Below are 19,897 nucleotides of genomic sequence, written 5' to 3'. Positions count from 1 at the left end.
ATCTTATGTCCCTTAAGCCTTTTAAGAATAAGTGATTCCTCATGGCCTATTGGATATTTTACGCCTTTGGCAGATGATTTAAATGGTTATTCTGCTTCCCCTTCCTCTTCATTTCATTGATGTTCTTTAAAGTTCCATTCTTTCCTTCCTGTCCTTTCTGTTACTTCATTGGTTCCTCATTTTTTTTCCTTTACTGCCTCCTTCACATTTCATATCACTAAAATAATTTTTCCTCAAAATTTTGCCATTAATGTTTTTTATTTGCTTTATTAATAGTTCTTAAAATGGGCTGAGACTACTTATTTTGAAGTATGGGTTTCGCTTTGAAAGTTTTAAAAGTTTAGACTCATTGACCTATCATGGAGCTCCAGAATTAGATTAGGAAGACAGAGTGGTGGAAATCATTGCTATTGAACAGAATTAGGGAAAAAATATGAAAAGAAACAAAAACAGTTTGTGAGACCTCTGGGAGAATGTCAAATGTAGCAACATTTGCATTCTAGGGGTCCCAGAAGGAGAAGAGAGAGAAAGGCACTAAAAAAATATTTGAAGAGATAATAGCTGAAAACTTTCCTAACATAGGAAAGGAAATAGCCACTCAAGCTGAGGAAGGTCAGAGTCCCAAACAGGAATAACACAGGGAGGAACTTTCTGAGACACATAGTAATCAAACTGACAAAAAAATCAAAAACAAAGAGGAAATATTTTTTTTTCCTTTTGGATACCCTGTGGCATATGGGTCAAGGATTCAATTCAAGCCACAGTGTGATTGATACCACAGGTGGCAACACCGGATCCTTAACCCACTGTGCTGGGCCAAGGATCAAACCTGTGTCCTGGCACTGCAGATGCTGCTGATTCTGTTGCACCACAGTGGGAACTCCAAGACAAAGAGAAAATATTAAAAGCAACAAATACCATACAAGGGACTCTGCATAAGACAATCAGCTGATTTTTTTAGCAAAGAGTCTTCATGCCAGAAGAGAATAAGCACAATATATTAAAGGTGATGAAAGGGAAAAAAACAACAAGAATACCCAGAAAGGTTCTCACTCAAATTGGACAGAGAAATCAAAAACTTTACAGACAAGCAAAAGCTAAAATAATTCTACACCACTATTATGACAAATGCTAAAGGAACTTCTCTAAGCAGAAAAAATAGGTCATAAGTAGAAAAAAGAAAATTATGAAATGGGAAGGCTCACTGGTAAAGCAAACATACTGTAAAGGTTGGAAATGATCCACACACAAATAAGATATCAAAACTAGTAATCATGAGGGAGGAGACTATAAATTAAAATGCATTTGAAATTAAGATATCAGAGGAACAAGACAAGGATGTCTCCTCTCGCCACTAATATTCAACATAGTGTTGGAAGTCCTAGCCACAGCAACCAGAGAAGAAAAAGAAATAAAAGGAATCCAAATTGGAAAGGAAGAAGTAAAACTATAACTATTTGCAGATGACATGATACTATATACCTACAGAATCCTGAAAACTAACAGAAAACTGTTAGAGCTCATCAATGAATTTGGCAAAGTTGCAGGATACAAAATCAATACACAGAAATCGACTGCATTTCTATATACTAACAATGAAAGATCAGAAAGAGAAATTAGGTAAGCAATCCCGCTTACCATCACATCCAAAAGAATAAAATACCTAGCAGTATATCTACCTAAAGAGACAAAAACCTGTACTCTGAAAACCATAAGACACTGATGAAAGAAATCAAAGATGACACAAATAGATGGAAAGACATACCATGCTCGTGGATTAGAAGAGTTAATATTATCAAAATGACTATACTACCCAAGGCAATCTACAGATTCAATGCAACCCCTATCAAAGTACCAAGGACATTTTTCACAGAACTTGAACAAAGTATTTTAAAGTTTGTTTGGAACCACAAAATAATCAGAATAGCCAGAGACATCTTGAAAAAGAAAAAATGGAGTTGGAGGAATCAGGCTCCCGGACTTCAGACTATACCAGTCATCAAAACTGTATGGTCCTGGCACAAAGAAATATAGATCAGTGGGGAATAGGATAGAAAGCCCAGAATTAACCCCACGCACCTACAGTCAACTAATCTATGACAAAGGAGGCAAGAATATACAATGGAGAAAAGCCAGCCTGTTCAATAAGTGGTACTTGGAAAACTGGATGGCCACATGTAAAAGAATAAAATTAGAACACTCCCTAACACCATACACAAAAATAAACTCCAAATGGATCAAAGACCTAGATATAAGACCAGATACTATAAAGCTCTTAGAGGAAAACATAGGCCAAACACTCTCTGACATAAACGACAGCAACATCTTCTCAGATCCACCCCTTAGAGTATTAACAATAAAAACAAAAATAAACAAATGGGACCTAATCAAACTTCAAAGTTTTTGCACAGCAAAGGAAACCCTAAACAAAACAAAAAGACAACCCACAGAATGGGAGAAAATCTTTGCAAGTGAATCAACTGACAAGGGATTAATCTCCAAAATTTATAAACACCTCCTACAGCTCCATACCAAAAAACAAACAACCCCATCAAAAAATGGGCAGAAGTTCTAAATAGACAATTCTCCAAAGAAGACACATTAATGGCCAAAAAAAAAAAACATGAAAAGATGTTCAACATCACTCATTACTAGAGAAATGCAAACCAAAACCACGATGACATACCACCTTACACCAGCCAGAATGGCCGTCATCAAAAGGTCTACAAACAATAAGGGCTGTAGAGGGTGTGGAGAAAAAGGAATCCTAGTCACTGTTGGTGGGATTGTAAATGGGGGCAACCACTGTGGAAAGCAGTATGGAGATTCTTCAGAAAACTAAACATAGAACTACCATTTGATCCAGCAATCCCACTCCTGGGGCATCTATCCAGAGAAAACCTTGACTCACAAAGACACATGTATTCGATGTTCATTACAGCACTATTTGCAATAGCAAAGACATGGAACAACCTAAATGTCTATTGACATAGGAGTGGCTAAAGAAGATGTGGTACATATACATAATGGAATATTACTTAGCCATTAAAAAGAATGAAATACCGGCATTTTAGCAACATGGATGGACCTAGAAATCATCATGCTAAGTGAAGTCAGTCAGACAATAAGACACCAACATCAAATGCTTTCACTGATATGTGGAATCTGAAAAAAGGACAGACTGAACTTCTTTGAAGAACAGATACTGACTCACAGACTTTGAAAAACTTATGGTTTCCAAAGGAGACAGGTTGGGTGGTGGGGATACACTGGGGGTTTGGGATGGAAATGCTGTGATGATCATTGTACAACTATAAATGTAATAAAGTCATTGAGTAATAAAGATAGTAACTTCAAACAAGCATATATATATATGCATATATGCTTATATGTGCATATATACACACACACACATATACATATATATATATATATATAGAGAGAGAGAGCTATAGCAAAACATCATGGTAAGTACCAAAAAATCTCACACAAAAAAGAAAAAATAATCCAAACACAACACTAAAGAGTCATCAAATCACAAGATAACATACAGGAAAGGAAGAAAAAATATTTACAAAATAAATCCAATTCAATTAACAAAATGGCATAAGAACATGCATATCAATAATTACCTTAAATTGAAAAGTATTAAATGCTCCAACGAAAAGATATAGACTGGCTTAATGGATACAAAACCAAGACTCTTTATATATGATGTATACAAGACACCCACTTCAGATCTAGAGACCCATACAGACCAAAAATGAAGGAATGGAGAAAGGTATTTCATGCAAATGGGAATCAAAGCAAAGCTGGAGTAGCAATGCTGATATCATACAAAATAGACTTTAAAATGAAGACTGTTACAAGATACAAAGCAGGACACTACATAATGATCAGAGGATCAATCCAAGAAGACAACCTAATGGTTGTAAATATATGCACCCAGTTTAGGAGCACCTCAATATATAAGGCAAATGTTAACATACATAAAAGGAGAAATTGCTAGTAACACAGTTAATAGTGGACTTTAGTACCACACTTGCATCAATGGACAGATCATCCAAAGTGAAAATCAATAAGGAAACATGGGCCTTAAACGACACATTAGACCAGATGGACTTCATTATATCTATACAGCACTCCCTCCAAAGCAGCAGATTATACATTCACGCGGAATTTCCTGCAGAAAAGATCACATGCTGTGCCACAAAGGAAGCCTCAGTAAATTAAGAAAATTGTGATCACATCAAGCATCTTTTATGACTATCATGCTATGTGATTAGAGACCAACTACAAGAAAAACATTGCAGAAAACACAATATATTACTGAAAAACCAAAGGATCTCTGAAGAAATTTAGAGGAAAGAAAAAAAGAGACAACTGACAACAGAAACACAATGACCCAAAATCTATGGGATGCAGCAAAAGCAGTTTTAAGAGGGAAGTTGATAGACATATAAGCTAACCTTGGGAAACAAAATCTCCAATAAGCAACCTCATCTTACACTTAAAGGAAGTAGAGAAAGAAGAACAAAAGCCAAAATTAGTAGAAGGAAAGAAATCATAAATATCAGAGAATAAATGAAATAGAGACTAAAACAGAAAAGTTTAATGAAAATAAAAATAGTCATTTGAAAATATCAACAAAATTCATAAACCTTTAGCCAGACTCATCAAGAAAAAAAGGGGGAAGGCCCAAATCTGTGAAGTTAGAAATGAAAAAAGAGAAGTTACTGCTGATACCACAGAAATACAAAGGACCAGAGAGACTAGTACAAGAAACTGTATGCCAATAAAAGGACAAACTGGAAGAAATTAAAAATTCTTAGAAAGGTACAATTTCCCAAGATTGAACCAGGAAGAAATAGAACATATAAACAGAACTAATATAAGCACTGAAATTGAGTCTACAGTTAAAAAACTTCCAACAAACAAGTCCACAAACCAGGTAGCTTCACAGGCAAATTCTACCAAATATTTAGAGAAAAGTTATCATCTATCCTTCTGAAGCTGTTCCAAAAAAGTGCAGAGGCAATAATACTTCTAAGCTCATTTTATGAGGCCACCATCACTCTGATGTCAAAACCATACAAAGATACCACACAAAAAAAAATTTCAGGCTAGTATCACTGATGAATACAAGTGCAAAAATCCTCAACAAAATACTAGCAAATAAAAGCAAACAAGAAATTAAAAGGGTTGTACTCCATAATCAAGGGAGATTTATCCCTGGGATGCAAGGACTTTTCAATATTGTTAAACTAATCAGTGTGATATACCATATTAGCAAATTTAAAAATAAAAACCATATAATTATCTCATTGGGTGCAGAAAAAAGCTTTTGATAAAGTTCAACATCCACTTATGGTTAAAAAAAAAACTCTAGAAAGTGGCATAGAGGACACATGCCTCAACATTGTAAAGGCTGTGTATGACAAACTCACGGCTAACATCATAGTCAATGGTGAAAATCTAAAAGCATTTTTTCTAAGATCAGGAACAAGACAAGGATGTCCATATCGCCACTTTATTTAACATATTTTTGGAAGTCCTAGCCACAGCAGAGAAGAAAAGAAATAAAATGAATCCAAGTTGGAGAAGAAGTAGTAAAATTCTCACTCTTTGCATATGATAATATACATAGAAAATTTGAAAGATGTGACCAGAAAACTAATAGAGCTCATCAGTGAAATCAGTGAAGTTGCTGTATACAAAATTAATACACAGAAATCCGTTGCTTTTCTATACACTAACAATGAAAGATCAGAAAGAGAAATTAAGGACACAATCTAATTTACCATCACATTAAAAAGAACAAAATACCTAGGAATAAACCTATTGAAGGAGGAAAAAGACCTTTACTTCAAAAACTGTAAGATGCTGATGAAATAAATTTTTTTTGGCTTTTTTTTTTGTCTTTTAAGGGCTGCATCTTTAGCATATGGAAGTTCCCAGGCTAGGGGTTGAATTGAAGCTACAGCTGCCGGCTTACACCACAGCCACAACAATGCTGGATCCGAGCTGCACCTGTGACCTTCACCACAGTTCATGGCAATGCTGGATCCTTAACCCACTGATGGAGGCCAGGGGTTGAACCCACATCCTCATGGATGCTAGTTGGGTTTCTTAACTGCTGAGCTGCAATGGTAACTCCCTGATGAAAGAATTAGAAGATGACTCAAATGGATAGATATACTGTGATCTTGGATAAGAAGATTGTTTAAATGACTATACTACTCCAAGCATTCTACAGATTCAATGCAATCCCTATCAAATAACCAACGGCATTTTTCACAGAACTAGAACAAAAAATTTTTAACTTTGTATGGAAACACAGGTGACCCTGAATAACCAAAGCAATCCTGGGAAAGAAAAATGGAAATGGAGGCAGCTCTCTGACTCAGGGTATGCTACAAAGCTACAGTCATCAAAAATGTGTGGCTGGTACAAAAACTGAAATATAGGTCAATGGAGAGGACAGAAAGCCCAGAAATATACTCATGCATCTATGTTCAATTAGTATATGACAATGGAGGCAAGGATATACAGTAGATAAAAGACAATCTCATCAATAGTGTTGTTGAGAAAACTATACAGTTACATGTACAGTGAAATTAGAACATTTCTTGACACCACATGACAGTGAACTCAAAATGGATTAAAGCTCTAAATGTAAGAACAGATACTAAAAAACTCTTAGAGGCAGAATTTTTTTTATTTGATATGTCCCATAGAGTAATGGAAATAAACAAATGGTACCTAATTAAACTTAAAATCTTTTGCACTGCAAAGGAAACCATTAACAAAACAAAAAAATAACCTGGCGGATGGGAGAAAATATTTGTAAATGATGCAGCCAGAAATGGATTAATCTCCAAAATACACAAACAGGTCATACAACTCAATAACAAAAACCCATCAACCCTGTCAAAAAAATGAACAGAAGACCTAAAGAGACATTTCTTCAAAGAAGATATGCAAACAGGCAACAGGCATGTGAAAAAATGTTCAGCATCACTAACTGTTAGAGAAATGTAAATCAAAACTACAATGAGGAATCATGTCACACTTGTCAGAATGACCATCATCAAAAAGTCTACTAAAAATATGTATTGGGAAGGGCATGGAGAAACTGTCTCCATTGTTGTAAAGGAACCCTTCTACATTGTTGGTCAAAATGTAAATTGGTGCAGCCACTCTGGAAAACAGTATGGAGGTTCCTTAAAAAACTAAAAGTTACAACATGAACCTGCCATCTGATTCCTGGGCATATATCTAGGAAAAATCTATAATTTGATAACATATACACACTCAAGTATATTCATATCAGCACTCTTCATAATAGCCAAGACAGGAAAGCAACCTAAATGCCCATTGACAGATGAGTAGATAAAGAAGATATGGATGGTGTGTGTGTAATTATTATGCTACTTTTCCATAAAAAAGAATGCCATTTGCAACAACATGGATGGGCTTAAAGATTACCATACTAAGTGAAGTAAGCCAAAGACAGATATCTTATATCTTTTATATGTTGAATCTAAAAATAACAAATGAACTTATTTACCTAACCTATATAGACCAACAGACATAGAAACAAAGCTTATAGTTACCAAAGGGAAATACCTGGGGATTTGGGATTAACATATATACACTACTATATATAAAAATAGATAAGCAAAAAGGACCTATTATATGGCACAGGAAACTATATTTTCTAATAACCTAGAAGGGGAAAGAATCTGAAAATAGTATACACACACACATGCTGTACCCCTGAAACTAACAACATTGTGGTCAACTACACTTCAATAAAAAAAATTTAAAAAAGGAAGTATTTGTAAAATAGTTTAAGACAATTCATAGTTAAATTACAACAGGGTATTTATGAATAGTACATGGAAGAAAATCTAAGAGAATACATGAAAAAGTATTAGAATTAATAAATAAATTTATTAGTAAGATCACGAGTGTATGTGTGTGTATATAGTGTTTCAGTATGTCTATAAATACCAACAACAAAGAAATAAAAGCTTAAAAATCTTTTACAGTAGTATCAAACATTATCAAATACTTAGGCATTGTTCAAAAATCTGATACAAACTAAAAATACGTTATTGAGATAAATTAGAGAAGACCTGATAGGTAAAGGGATATACAGTATTCATTCAAAGACTCACTGTTATAAAGATGTTAGTTTCCCCCCAAATTATAGATTCAAAAAATTCCAATCAAAATCCCAGCTGTATTTGTGCAGGTGTGGATATGTTTGTGTCCATGTGTTGCCATGGGCATGTCTATTCTAAACATCATATGGAAATATAAAGAGCCAAGAGTTGTCCAGGTGGTCTTGAATAAAAACATATCTGGAAGATTTACATCACAGCTATCATGATCGTGTACAAAGCTACAGTAAAAAAGACTGTAAATGTGAACTTACAATGGGCCGATTAGATATTAGTCTGGAATATGGTATAGATCTTGATTTCTACTTCATACCCAGGACAGCTGCATTTAGAGCAATGAAGTAATAGATCTTTTAGATTCTCTTTCCTGGATAGTTCTTGGCATTTATTTTTTTTACAGATATACAAAAATCAATTTGATTTCTTTTTTTTTTTGGCCCCTGACATTTAGAAGGCTCCTTCTCATTTCTTCTTCCTCCATCATCCTCCCCTTTACCTCTCCACCTGACTCCTCTGCAGTCATTGGTTGCATAGCTAGCATGTGAAGCCAGGAGAACATGGAAACATGAAACATCCTGTCTTGCATCCCTAAACTCTCCCTTCCTTTCCCCCAGTCTTCAGCTTTCTCCACCTGACTCTTCTACTTCTGCAGAACTTTTGTAGACATTTGAGCGACTTTGACTTTACTCAGCTTACTATGGAATGTGCTATCACATGGCCTTTGGTGTTTTTCTATGTTATTATATACTACTTAGGTGGAAATTTAATACTAGGCACCTTAGGTTTTTTTGCAGTATCTGCTCTCAGTGGCTTTTGTACTTTAGTAGCCATTAATAAGAGATCATGAATGGATTAATACTGTTTGGGATTGGGATTACAGGCCAATCCCCATCCCATATATGGTTTCCTTGAAATGATAACATTTAATTTTCTATGCTCTAATTTTAAATTCTTTGAACTCTAATTTTTTTTCTCCTATTTTCTGCTATAGTCCCTGATTTCCACAAGCCCACGATTGGTATACTTGTCATGGTAACACTGCTAATTACATGCTCTGTTTTCATCTATAAAGTCTTCAAGATTGACATTGTGCTCTTGTACAGAGAGACCTGCTATGATTTTCTCCCGAAAAAAGGTACAATTTTCTGTTCTATGCAATATTTTCCTGTTGGAGAGAGGATAGTTAAGAGATGTAAAGGATGCTAAGGGGATTTTACTTAAATTTCAAAATGAAATGTGATTTATACAAAATAATTACATACGATTATAGTGTTAAATAGACTGAGCAGTATTATCTTCTAAGTTATTGCATCGGTATTCATAACGGTGTAACACACAGGCTTTTAGAGCTTCTGCTCATAGATCCAGTTATTGAGAAGCCATGGCTGAGAACCTGCTCTGTGCTGAGTAGGACAAGAGATCACTCATGTCTGCCTTCAAATGAAAGAACTGATTCAGTTTTCATGCATCGGGGAAGTACCCTCTCTTTTGTTTAAACCTTGCATTAAATAATACTACATTAATATATAAAAGGAAGAATGGAAAGAATTCAGGGATGAGACAGTTGGGTAAGATAAGAATAGGAAGATAAAGGGAGTTTTATACTGAGGGGTAGTGAATCTTTGCATACGAGGGGGCCATCAAATAATATAAGAACAACTTTGTATAAAACACAATAAATAGAAACTTGTCAGAGATGAACACTTTAAAAAGGCATTATACTTTTGGTGTTGTTGCTTCATACCATTGTACAAACATTAATAATTATGAAATGCATGTTTGCCCTATTGACTTTACTAAATCTCATTTTTTCTTTTGGTTCTAAATATATTTTTCTTTTAGCTTCAGATGGAAAGACATATGATGCATACATACTATGTCCAAAGACCCCTGGGGACGGGTCCACCTCTAACTCAGATATTTTTGTGTTTAAAGTCTTGCCTGAGGTCTTGGAAAAACAGTGTGGATATAAGCTGTTTATCTGTGGCAGGGACGACTACGTTGGGGAAAGTATGTATGCAGTGGGAAAAAGTAAAAGTCTTCTTAAACTAATTACTCAAATTGAGTTTCCTTTTTCTGGAAGGCTGTGGCATGTGTTTATATACTTGACAAATTTAAGAACCTCTTCAATGATGTATGATGATAGTTTTTATATTTATTAATTGCAGAGTGTTGACTTTTCTTATATTCTACTGGGATAACCATTAACTGTTTTACTTTGTTTTGGAAAACTGAATAGTTAGATTCAGTAGTTGCTTTACATAAAATAGTGATAATAGATCCAGAGGTTTAACAGGGAAGTTTCTAAATTTCTACTTCAAGTATTCTGACTCCCACATGAAACCTTCACCTATTGTGGGTCAGTTCTTGAGCTATTCTATAAATGAGAACCTCCTTCAATCTCAAGTAAGAAAAGAGCATTAGGAGACATAGGGGATGGGGTGGAAAGAACCTTGAGGGGATTTGGCTCTGTAGGAAATGATTATACAGTGAAAGTTTACTTACTATGCTGTGCTTTGTGTTTTTCAGGCATTGCTGAGGTTACTAATGAAAACATAAAGAAAAGCAGAAGACTGATTGTGATTTTGGTCCGAGAAACATCAGAATTCAGGTGGCTGGGGAATTCATCTCAAGAGCAGATAGCTATGTACAATGCTCTCATTCAGGAAGGAATTAAAGTTGTCCTGCTGGAGCTGGAGAAAATCCAAGACTATGAGAAAATGCCAGAATCCATAAAATTCATCAAGCAGAAACAGGGGGTCATACGCTGGTCAGGGGACATGACAGAGGGGGCACAGTCTGTGAACACGAGGTTCTGGAAGAAGCTCAGGTACCACATGCCAGCCCAACGACAGCCACCTTCATCCCAGCACCAGCTGCTGACCCCAGCCACTCAGTCGGACTTTATGGAGAAACAGACAAGGGAGGTCCATGTGCCTCTCTGATAGTAGGGAAGCTTGGCCAAGAGTTCCTTGGTGACTCCTGTCTTTGGGCATTGTGGGCTGAACCAAACCTCGCTGACTTGTAAAGTCATACCACATACCTGTAGAGTCCTTATCCTTAAGGTCATCTGGAATTGGACATATTAATGGAACAGGATGTGGTGACAATAGCAGGCCAGGGCAATTCAGGGCAGAAAGCCTAGGAAGTGTGTTAAAAAGGCAAAAAATGCCCTGTCTGAATGTTTGAACTACTGGGAAAAGGAACTGGGGAAGAAAACAAGAGGAATGAACATGCAGAAAATATTCACCACCTATAGACAGCTTTAGGAAGTCACCCTGGGAAGTCACACCTGAGGGCAGGGCTGTGACCCACTCTGGGGATGGGCAGGGTCACTGGCCTTAAAGTGGCTTTGCTGGGCATTGCTTCAGGCAGAGTGAGACTAATACTGCCTGGAGGAAAGTAGAAGCATTCTTGGAGAATTTTCCATTTGCCTTGTGTTTTCTAAACCCCTCAACAATGGGCAGTCATGTTCTAAAAATGGGATTTCATTTCACAGACCTTTAAAACTGTCATTTTCATGAACAAAGGGATTCTCTAGGATGCTAAAGTTTGGAAGTAGCTGTAGCTTTCTGCAGGAAAGAGTGAATTTCGAGAGCAAGAGTAGCAGAGAATTTGATGTACTCTTAATGCTTTCCCCTGGAAGAACCATTTGGTTCCACCTTATTCTTCAGCATTTTACTTGACTCGTCAGTTCTCTGGAAGGACAACTTCTAAGTCACCTCCTCTTTATACCATCACACGTACAGTCCACAGATTGACCATCCCTCCTATGACGCTGCTCTGATTGCATCCTGCTTTTTCTAGAACACCTCCACAAGTTTCTCCGGCTCAGGAGCTAAAGCCCATGCTCCACCACCTTTTCCCATGTTCTCCCACTAGCATTTCACCACCGCCTCACACCCCCAATCCACCCGTACAGTTGGCCTCTCTCAGTTCTGCCATGGGAATCCCCAAGTTGTGTACCTCACACCTTCCCCCCAGAGCCCTTTCATATCTGCTGCTTCTTCCTGCCTCCTTTGACCAGAAATTCTCCTCTCATTTTCTCTACCTGACCAAAATTTTACCCCAGCTCACCTTCCCTGAGAAACTGCCCTGAGGCACCTGTTCTTCTCAGTCTGATAGTACTTACTCTTGGCTGTCACTTTATGAGAAGTTTGTTCTGTCTCCAGTTAGGAGACCTGCTCTCTGCAGGAGAGGCATGGGGGTGTCTCTTTTTTGGAGGTGCCTTCAGAAGTAATTTGCACATGTAATACATTTTATTGTTTAAAAATGGTCCATGGATTATCTTAAATTTTTCAAAACCTTTTGTAAGCTCTTCCTTTCAGATCTTCCCCATGAATTACATTTTTACTGCATTATCTGATGGTAATTTTTTGGGGTCTAAGTGTTTAGGAAAAGTTTATGAATACAATGAAGTGTCTCACTTTGAGTTGTTAAAACTGGCTTATTGGAGTTTTTTCCTCCTTCTGCCTCTGTTTTATGAAAGAAAGGGTATTGAGCCATTTTTTTCAATGACATTTTTGATAAATTATATTTGTACTGGTTAATGATGAAGGGTTTTTTAAAAACTTGTTTGTATAATTCTGCAGCAGAATATTTTTATATCGTAAAGACACCAGATTCATGTACAGCACGTATCATTGATCAAGGGACTGTACTTATTTTCCAATAAAACTGTCAAAACCTGGTATTGACTCTTCTCCTTCAGATCTGTTTCTTTGCTGGCCCTCTTCTGGTTTTATCTGCACAATCTCAGGTGGGATAGAAGGTGAGGACACCTGCCTGGCCATTAGCCAACCAATGAGGGTTTGCACCCCCTTTGTAGTCTCAGCTGAACTCCATCTGTTTGCTTACTTCTTAAATGGATTGAAATGTAACTCTTATTAACATTTTCCCATCCCCAAACGGATAAGGGAAATATCTATATAGCGTTTTACATTTTACAAAAGGTTTTATTTCTCTTCTCCTTTGACCCAAGTGGCTGGGCTCACAAAACGGACAGGTTTTTTGTCCAAATGCAAACTCTAATGCTCACAGACTCTAAGGATCACGGTGCCCTTATACTGCATCAGTGCCTCTTCTCACTTCATAGCCATTCTAACAAGCAGGTGTCTCTGTCAGTATCTGTAGAGGAGGGGAGGGAGCTCATTGCCTTCAAGTCTACAAGGCCAAGCATATGGCAGGTGCTCAGAATGGTAGCTTTTTCTCTAGCAATTCTATAAATAAACTTGGTTTACTCACATCATATTGGAATCTGCAAATAGAATGGATAGAGAAGCATGAAAGTGGCGATTGACACCAAAGGAGGGAGCAAAGCAGTGCAAAAATAAGGACACAGTATAGAACAGGCAGGTGAGCTGGTGATGTGTGGAGATCAGGAGCCCTGGTTGCCCCTCAGCCCAGGTGTTTCCCAGTCGCTGAGGGCTATACTGCCAGCCCTAAACTTTAAAGGATGTTTAGTGGTCCAAAGAAAGAAAGAGAATTTGTTAAATGGATTCATGAGAGATTTTTCATTTTAAATGAAAAATTTTAAATGAAAGAATCTAAGTGGTCCTATGGTGGCTCAGTGGTTAAGGGACTAGCATCCATGAGGATGAGGGTTTGACCCCTGGCCTTGCTCAGTGGGTCAAGGATCTGGCATTGCCATAAGCTGTGGTGTGGTCACAGATGCATCAGATTCTGCATTGCTGTGGCTGTGGTGTAGGCTGGTGGCTGCAGCTCTGATTGGACCCCAGACTGGGAACATCCATGTGCCACGAGTGCAGCCCTAAAAAGACCAAAAAAAAAAAAAAAAAAAGCAAGAATCTAGGAAAATTGAGGAGTCAGCTATCCAGAAAACTTGCCTAGACAGAATATCTCTCAGTGGAATAATTCAGATAGATTTCACCATATTTTGGTTATTTTACCAGTTAATCTATTTTTAGTAAGTAGAAAAAAATCAGTGCTAAGAGCCATTAAGCCTTTTGTCATGAGAATTTTTATTCTTCTCTTTCATGATAAATTTTCTTCAGAGTATCTTTTATTCTTTTTCCTTTTTGTCTCTGGAATTATTTCTCAATTGGGGTGCCATCTGGTGGAAAAAGACCTCAGTATAAGTTTCTGCTTATGCTGAGGTCTTTTTGAAACTAGTACTCAGCACTTGGTCGTTTTGACCCTCCATTTTCTTATCTGTTAAGAAAAAAAGACTTCCCATATCTCAAGGTTTTAATGTGTGGAAATGCTACCGAGTCCAACCTCTTACTGCTTACTGCTTCACAGGCCAATAAACTGAGAGACAAGGTGTTGGGGCAAGGCACAGTGAAATCCAGGAAATCCAGCAGACTGAGAAGATGGTGGACTTGTGTCCCAAAGAACTATCTTGCCTGAGTTAGAATTCAGGCTTCTTTTATACTAAAAGAGGAAGGTAAAGTTGAGCATTTCCTGGTTCCAGCCAGCCTCTGAAGGAGGGGATGTGTTAATTTCTTCCTTTGCTGTCTCTCACAAGTGGACCTGGTCAGGGTATTTCCTGTGAGCTAAACAATGGTATTTTAGCTTAACATGCATTACCTGGGAGGCAGGGTTCCCAGAGATGGGCCATCCTGTATAATTTAAGCTTATAGGCAACATCCCTTTAGTGATTAACTTGTAATAGAATACAAAGAATCTTGCCTATTGCAACTCCCCACTGTCAATGTCCACTCCACAATCTTTTGAGGAAAGGGATGAAGACCACTCTGACTACTTCCTACTGAAAAGAGTGATGAATATTCCTTAGAATCTTTAGTCAGTAGTAAAATTCTCTGTTTTTAATCTACAACTATTTGAACCTGATGAAATCACTTAGCACTTTGTCTAATTTGTAACTGAACTTTGAGTTTTGGTTCCAGTTCCTGATATGTATATTCAATTTCTGTGCTATTTATTTGGACACAATTAAACAAATAGGTTGACACTTCTCCAACTATAATGAAACTACCTTCTACTTCAGTTGGATAGGAATACCAGTGGGAGGCAAACTTATGAGCAGAGATTGGTATAGTGCCCAAAGTTTTAACATTATTGGCAACTGCTAGGTCTTTTAAGAGCATTTATAGATTCTTTCCTCTGGGCAGACACCTGGAATGGCCAACCATATGATATTTCAGAGGAGCTTAATTTAAGCCTGCTTCTGGGGGCCACTGATCAATAGTAGGGTAATTGGCAAGGCCTTATCTCAAGTTAAATTAGTATTCATTTTCTCAATTTTTTCCTGTTGGTTGTGGTTTCCAGGATGAATGTAGTTGCAGTGGCTTAAACTGAAGGTTTTCAATGTATTCACCAGTCACTTACTATTAAATTTAAATGGAATAGACTTGTGGCTCCCAGGGGGAAAGGAGGGGGAGTGGAAGGGATTGGGAGCTTGGGGTTATTGGATGCAAACTATTGCTCTTGGAATGGATTTACAATGAGATCCTGCTGTGTAGCATTGAGAACTATGTCTAGATACTTACATTGCAACACAACAATGGGAGGAAAAATATGTATACATGTATGTGTAGCTTGGTCCCCATGCTGTACAGTGGAAAAAAATTAAATGGACAGTTGAGAGTTTTGAGACCATTCTTCCACCACAGATAAAGACTGGGGTGGCAAGGAACATTTGGGACAAGATGGCAGTGTAGAAGGAACTTGAAGTCACTTCCTCCTTCAAGAACACCAGATTCACAAAAAAATGCTGAACAAACATTAGTAAAAAAGACTGGAAACTACCAAAAAGATTTCTACATTCAAAGACATAAAGAAGAAACCACAACAAGATGGTAGGAGGGGTGGACTTACAACATAATCAAGCCCTTACTACATGGGAAGGTGACTCACAAACTGCAGAATAACTGTAACACACAAGTTCTCCCACAGGAGTAATTCTGAGCTCAACATTAGGTTCCCCAGTCTAGGGGTCTTGCATTGAGAAGGGGAGCCCCCAGATCAATTGGCTTTGAAGGCCATTGGGGCTTGATTGCAGGAGCTCCACATGACAGAGGGAAACATACCACACTCATGGAGGATGCACACAGTCTTTGTGTGCACTTGTATGTATGGACTTATGTGCACCAGGACATAGGGAAAAGCAGTGACTTCATAAAACTGGGGCCAAGCCAATGTGCTGAACTTGGAGGTTGGCTGTCACTCACTCTGAGGAAAGGTCACTTGTGGCAAAGGTATTGAGCTGTGTTCATAAATGTGAGTTCTGCTAGATGCTGACACTTTGGCACCAAGACCTGTCCCCAACCAACAGCCTGTAGACTCCAGTGCTGGGTATCTCAGGCCATAAAACCAACAGGGTAGGCACACAGCCCACCCATCTATAGATAGCCTGCCCAAAGACTTTCTGAGCCTATAGCTACCTCAAGACAGGCCTCTTGACATACAACTTCTCACCAGAGGGCCAAGACCAAACTCCACTAACCACAGGCAGGCACTGGCCCCTCCCACCAGGAGTCCTACACAAGCTTTTAGACCAGCCTCACCCACCAGAGTGGGTGAAGAAACACTATATTGAAGAAACCTACAATCCCACAACCATGTGGAGCTGAATCCCCAAGCTCAGGTCAGCAACTATCCTCAGACTAGCTGGTGTCTTGAATTTGGGTGATGAGAGGAGAGTGTACTGCTGGGACACATAAGGCATCCCCTAGAGAGGGCCACTTCTCAAGGCTGAGAAACAACTTTCCACATACATAACAATACAAAGAGAAATTTAGAAAAATGAGGTTGCAAAGGAATATGTTCAAGATGAGAAAAATAAAATTCCTACAGAACAACTAAGTAAAATGGAGATACCTGTGTTCAGAATAATGATCATAAAGATGATTACAGAGCTTGGGATAAGAATGGACAGAGAAAGAAGCTATAAGAAATTTTTAACAAAGAGAAGATATGAAGAACATCCAGACAGAGTTGAAGAATATGATAAATGAAATGAGGAGTATATTTGAAGGAGTCAATAGCACAGTAAATGAGGCAGAAAAATGAATAAGTGCGCTGTAAGACAGAATGGGAGAAATCGCTGCCATGGAACAGAATAAAGAAAAAAAGAATGAAAAGAAATGAGAACACTGAGACATTATCAAATGCATAAACATTTGCATTATAGGGGTCCCAGAAGGGGAAGAGAGAGATATAAAGGCTCTGAGAAAATATCTGAAAAGACAATAGCTGAAAATTCCATAATGTGAGAAAGGAGATAGTCATCCAAGCCCAGCAATATACAGAATCCCATACAGGATTAACCCCAGGAGGAACAAGTCAAGACATATAGAAACTGATCTGACAAAAATTAAAAACAAAGAGAAAATATTAAAAACAACAAGGGATATTTTTGTTTTTATTGTCATTATTCTAGGAGGTGACTCAAAGAAGATATTGCTGCAATTTGTGTCAAAGAGCATTCTTATGTTTTCCTCTAGTGTTTTTATAGTATCTGGCATTACATTTAGGTATTTAATCCATTTTGAGTGTATTTTTGTGTATGCTGTTAGAGAGTGTGCTAGTTTTATTCTTTTGCATGTAATTGTCCAGTTTTTTCCAGCACCACTTGTTGAAGAGACTGTCTTTTCTACATCATATGTTCTTGCCTCCTTTGTTGTATATTAGTTGACCATAGGTGCATGGCTTTCTGTCCTGTCCCACTGACCTACAGTTCTGTTTTTGTGTAAGTACCATGCTGTTTTCATGATTGTAGCTTTGTAGCATAGTATGAAGTCAGGAAGCCTGCTTCCTCCAGTTCCATTTTTCTTTTTCAATATTGCTTTGGCTACTTGGTTTCTTTTGTGTGTTTCCACACAGATTTTAAAATATTTTGTTCTAGTTCTGTGAATAATGTCATTGGTAATTTGATAGGGATTACACTGAATTTGTAGATTGCCTTGGGTAGTATAGTCATTTTCACAATATTGATTCTTGTACTCCAAGAGCATAGTAATTCCATCTGTTTGTGTCATCTTTCATTCCTTTCACCAGCATCTTATAGTTTTTAGAGCAGAGGTCTTTTGTCCCTTTAGGTAGGTTTATTTCTAGGAATTTTATTCTTTTTGATGCAATCATAAATGGGATGGTTTCACCAATTTTTCTTTCTTATCATTCATTGTTAGTATATAGAAATGCAGCCGATTTGTGTGTTTTAAATTTGTATCCTGCAACTTTACAAAATTCGTTGATGAGATCCCAACAGTTTTCTGGTAGTATCTTAGGATTTTCTAAGTATAGCATCATGTCATCTACAAATGGTGATAGTTTTACTTCTTTTACAATTTAGTTTTATTTCTTTTTCTTCTCTGATTTCCATGGCTAGGACTTTAAAAACTATTGAATAATGGGTCAAAGTGCACATCCTTGTCTTGTTCCTGATCTTAGAGGAAATTCTTTCAGTTTTTCACCACTGAGAATGATGTTAGGGAGTTCCCATTGTGATACAATGGAAATGAATCTGAGAGTATCCATGAGGATTGGGATTTGATCCCTGGCTTTACTCAGTGGGTTGGTGATCTGGTGTTGCTGTAAGCTGTGGTGTAGGTCACAGATGAGCCTCTGATTCCATGTTAATATGGCATAAGCCAGAAGCTTAAGCTCTGATTCAACCCCTAACCTTGGAACTTCCTTATGCCATGGGTGTGGCACTAAAAGCAAAAAAAAAAAAAAAAAAGATTTGGATTTGTCACATATGGCCTTTATTTTGTTGAGGTAGTTTCCCTTCTAGGCCCACTTTCTGGAGAGTTTTAATAATAAATGTGTGTTAAATTTTGTCAAAAGCTTTCCTGCTCTATAGAGATGATAGTGTGGTTTTTATTCTTCAGTTTGTTGATGTGGTGTATCATATTGATTGATTTGTGGATACTGAAGAATCCTTGAATCTCTAGGATAAATCCCATTTAATCATATACCATGATCAATACATAGTTGGATTTGGTCTGCTAATTATTTTGTTGAGGATTTTTTTTAATCTATGTACATCAGTGATATTGGCCTGTAATTTCTTTTTTGTGTGGTATCTTTGCCTGGTTTTGGCACCAGGGTGATGGGGGGCTCATAGAATTATCTTGGGAGTGTTCCTTCCTCTTCAATGTTTTGGAAGAGTTTCAGCAAAATAGGTAGTAACTCTTCTCTGAATGTTTGAGAGAATTCAGCTGTGAGGCCATCAGATACAGGACTTTATTTTTTTTTGGAAGATTTAAAATCACAGTTTCTATTTCAGTACTCATGATTGGCCTATTCATATTTTCTACTTATTCATGGTTCAGTCTTAGAAGGTTGTATGATAAAAGCAACAATAAACCAATGGGATCTAATTAAACTCAAAAGCTTTTGCACACCAAGGGAAACCATAAAAAAAAGGCAATGCACAGAGTGGGAGAAAATCTTTGAAAATGATGCAACTGACAATGGCTTATTCTCCAACATATGGAAACAACTGGTATAACTCAACAGAAATGCAGATCAAAACTGACAATGGCTTATTCTCCAACATACGCAAACAACTGGTATAACTCAACAAAAAACAACCAAAAAGTAAACAATCCAATCAAAAAATGGGCGGAAGATTTAAACAAATATTTTTCCAAAGAAGACATACAGTAGGCATATGAAAAGATGCTGAACATCACTAATTATTAGAGAAATGCAGATCAAAACCACAATGAGGTAGCAACTCACATGGGTCAGAATGGCCATCATTAATAAATCTACAAATA

At 37.3% G+C, this 19,897-nt stretch overlaps 1 protein-coding gene across 1 annotated transcript in view; it reads left to right on the top strand.

Annotated features, from left to right (window-relative positions):
• IL1R1 (interleukin 1 receptor type 1) overlaps positions 1-12,880 on the top strand; it is a 96,916-nt gene extending 84,036 nt beyond the window's left edge. The window contains 3 exon segments of the mRNA XM_047781349.1: positions 9,181-9,324; positions 10,032-10,199; positions 10,719-12,880. Of these exon segments, the coding sequence (XP_047637305.1) occupies positions 9,181-9,324; positions 10,032-10,199; positions 10,719-11,134 (728 nt within the window). The 3' untranslated portion in view covers positions 11,135-12,880.
• Positions 12,881-19,897: the final 7,017 nt, after the last annotated feature.

This window comes from Phacochoerus africanus, chromosome 5 (assembly GCF_016906955.1).
Source record: "Phacochoerus africanus isolate WHEZ1 chromosome 5, ROS_Pafr_v1, whole genome shotgun sequence".
Lineage (NCBI taxonomy): Eukaryota > Metazoa > Chordata > Mammalia > Artiodactyla > Suidae > Phacochoerus > Phacochoerus africanus.
This window is presented reverse-complemented; position numbering and strand designations above follow the sequence as displayed.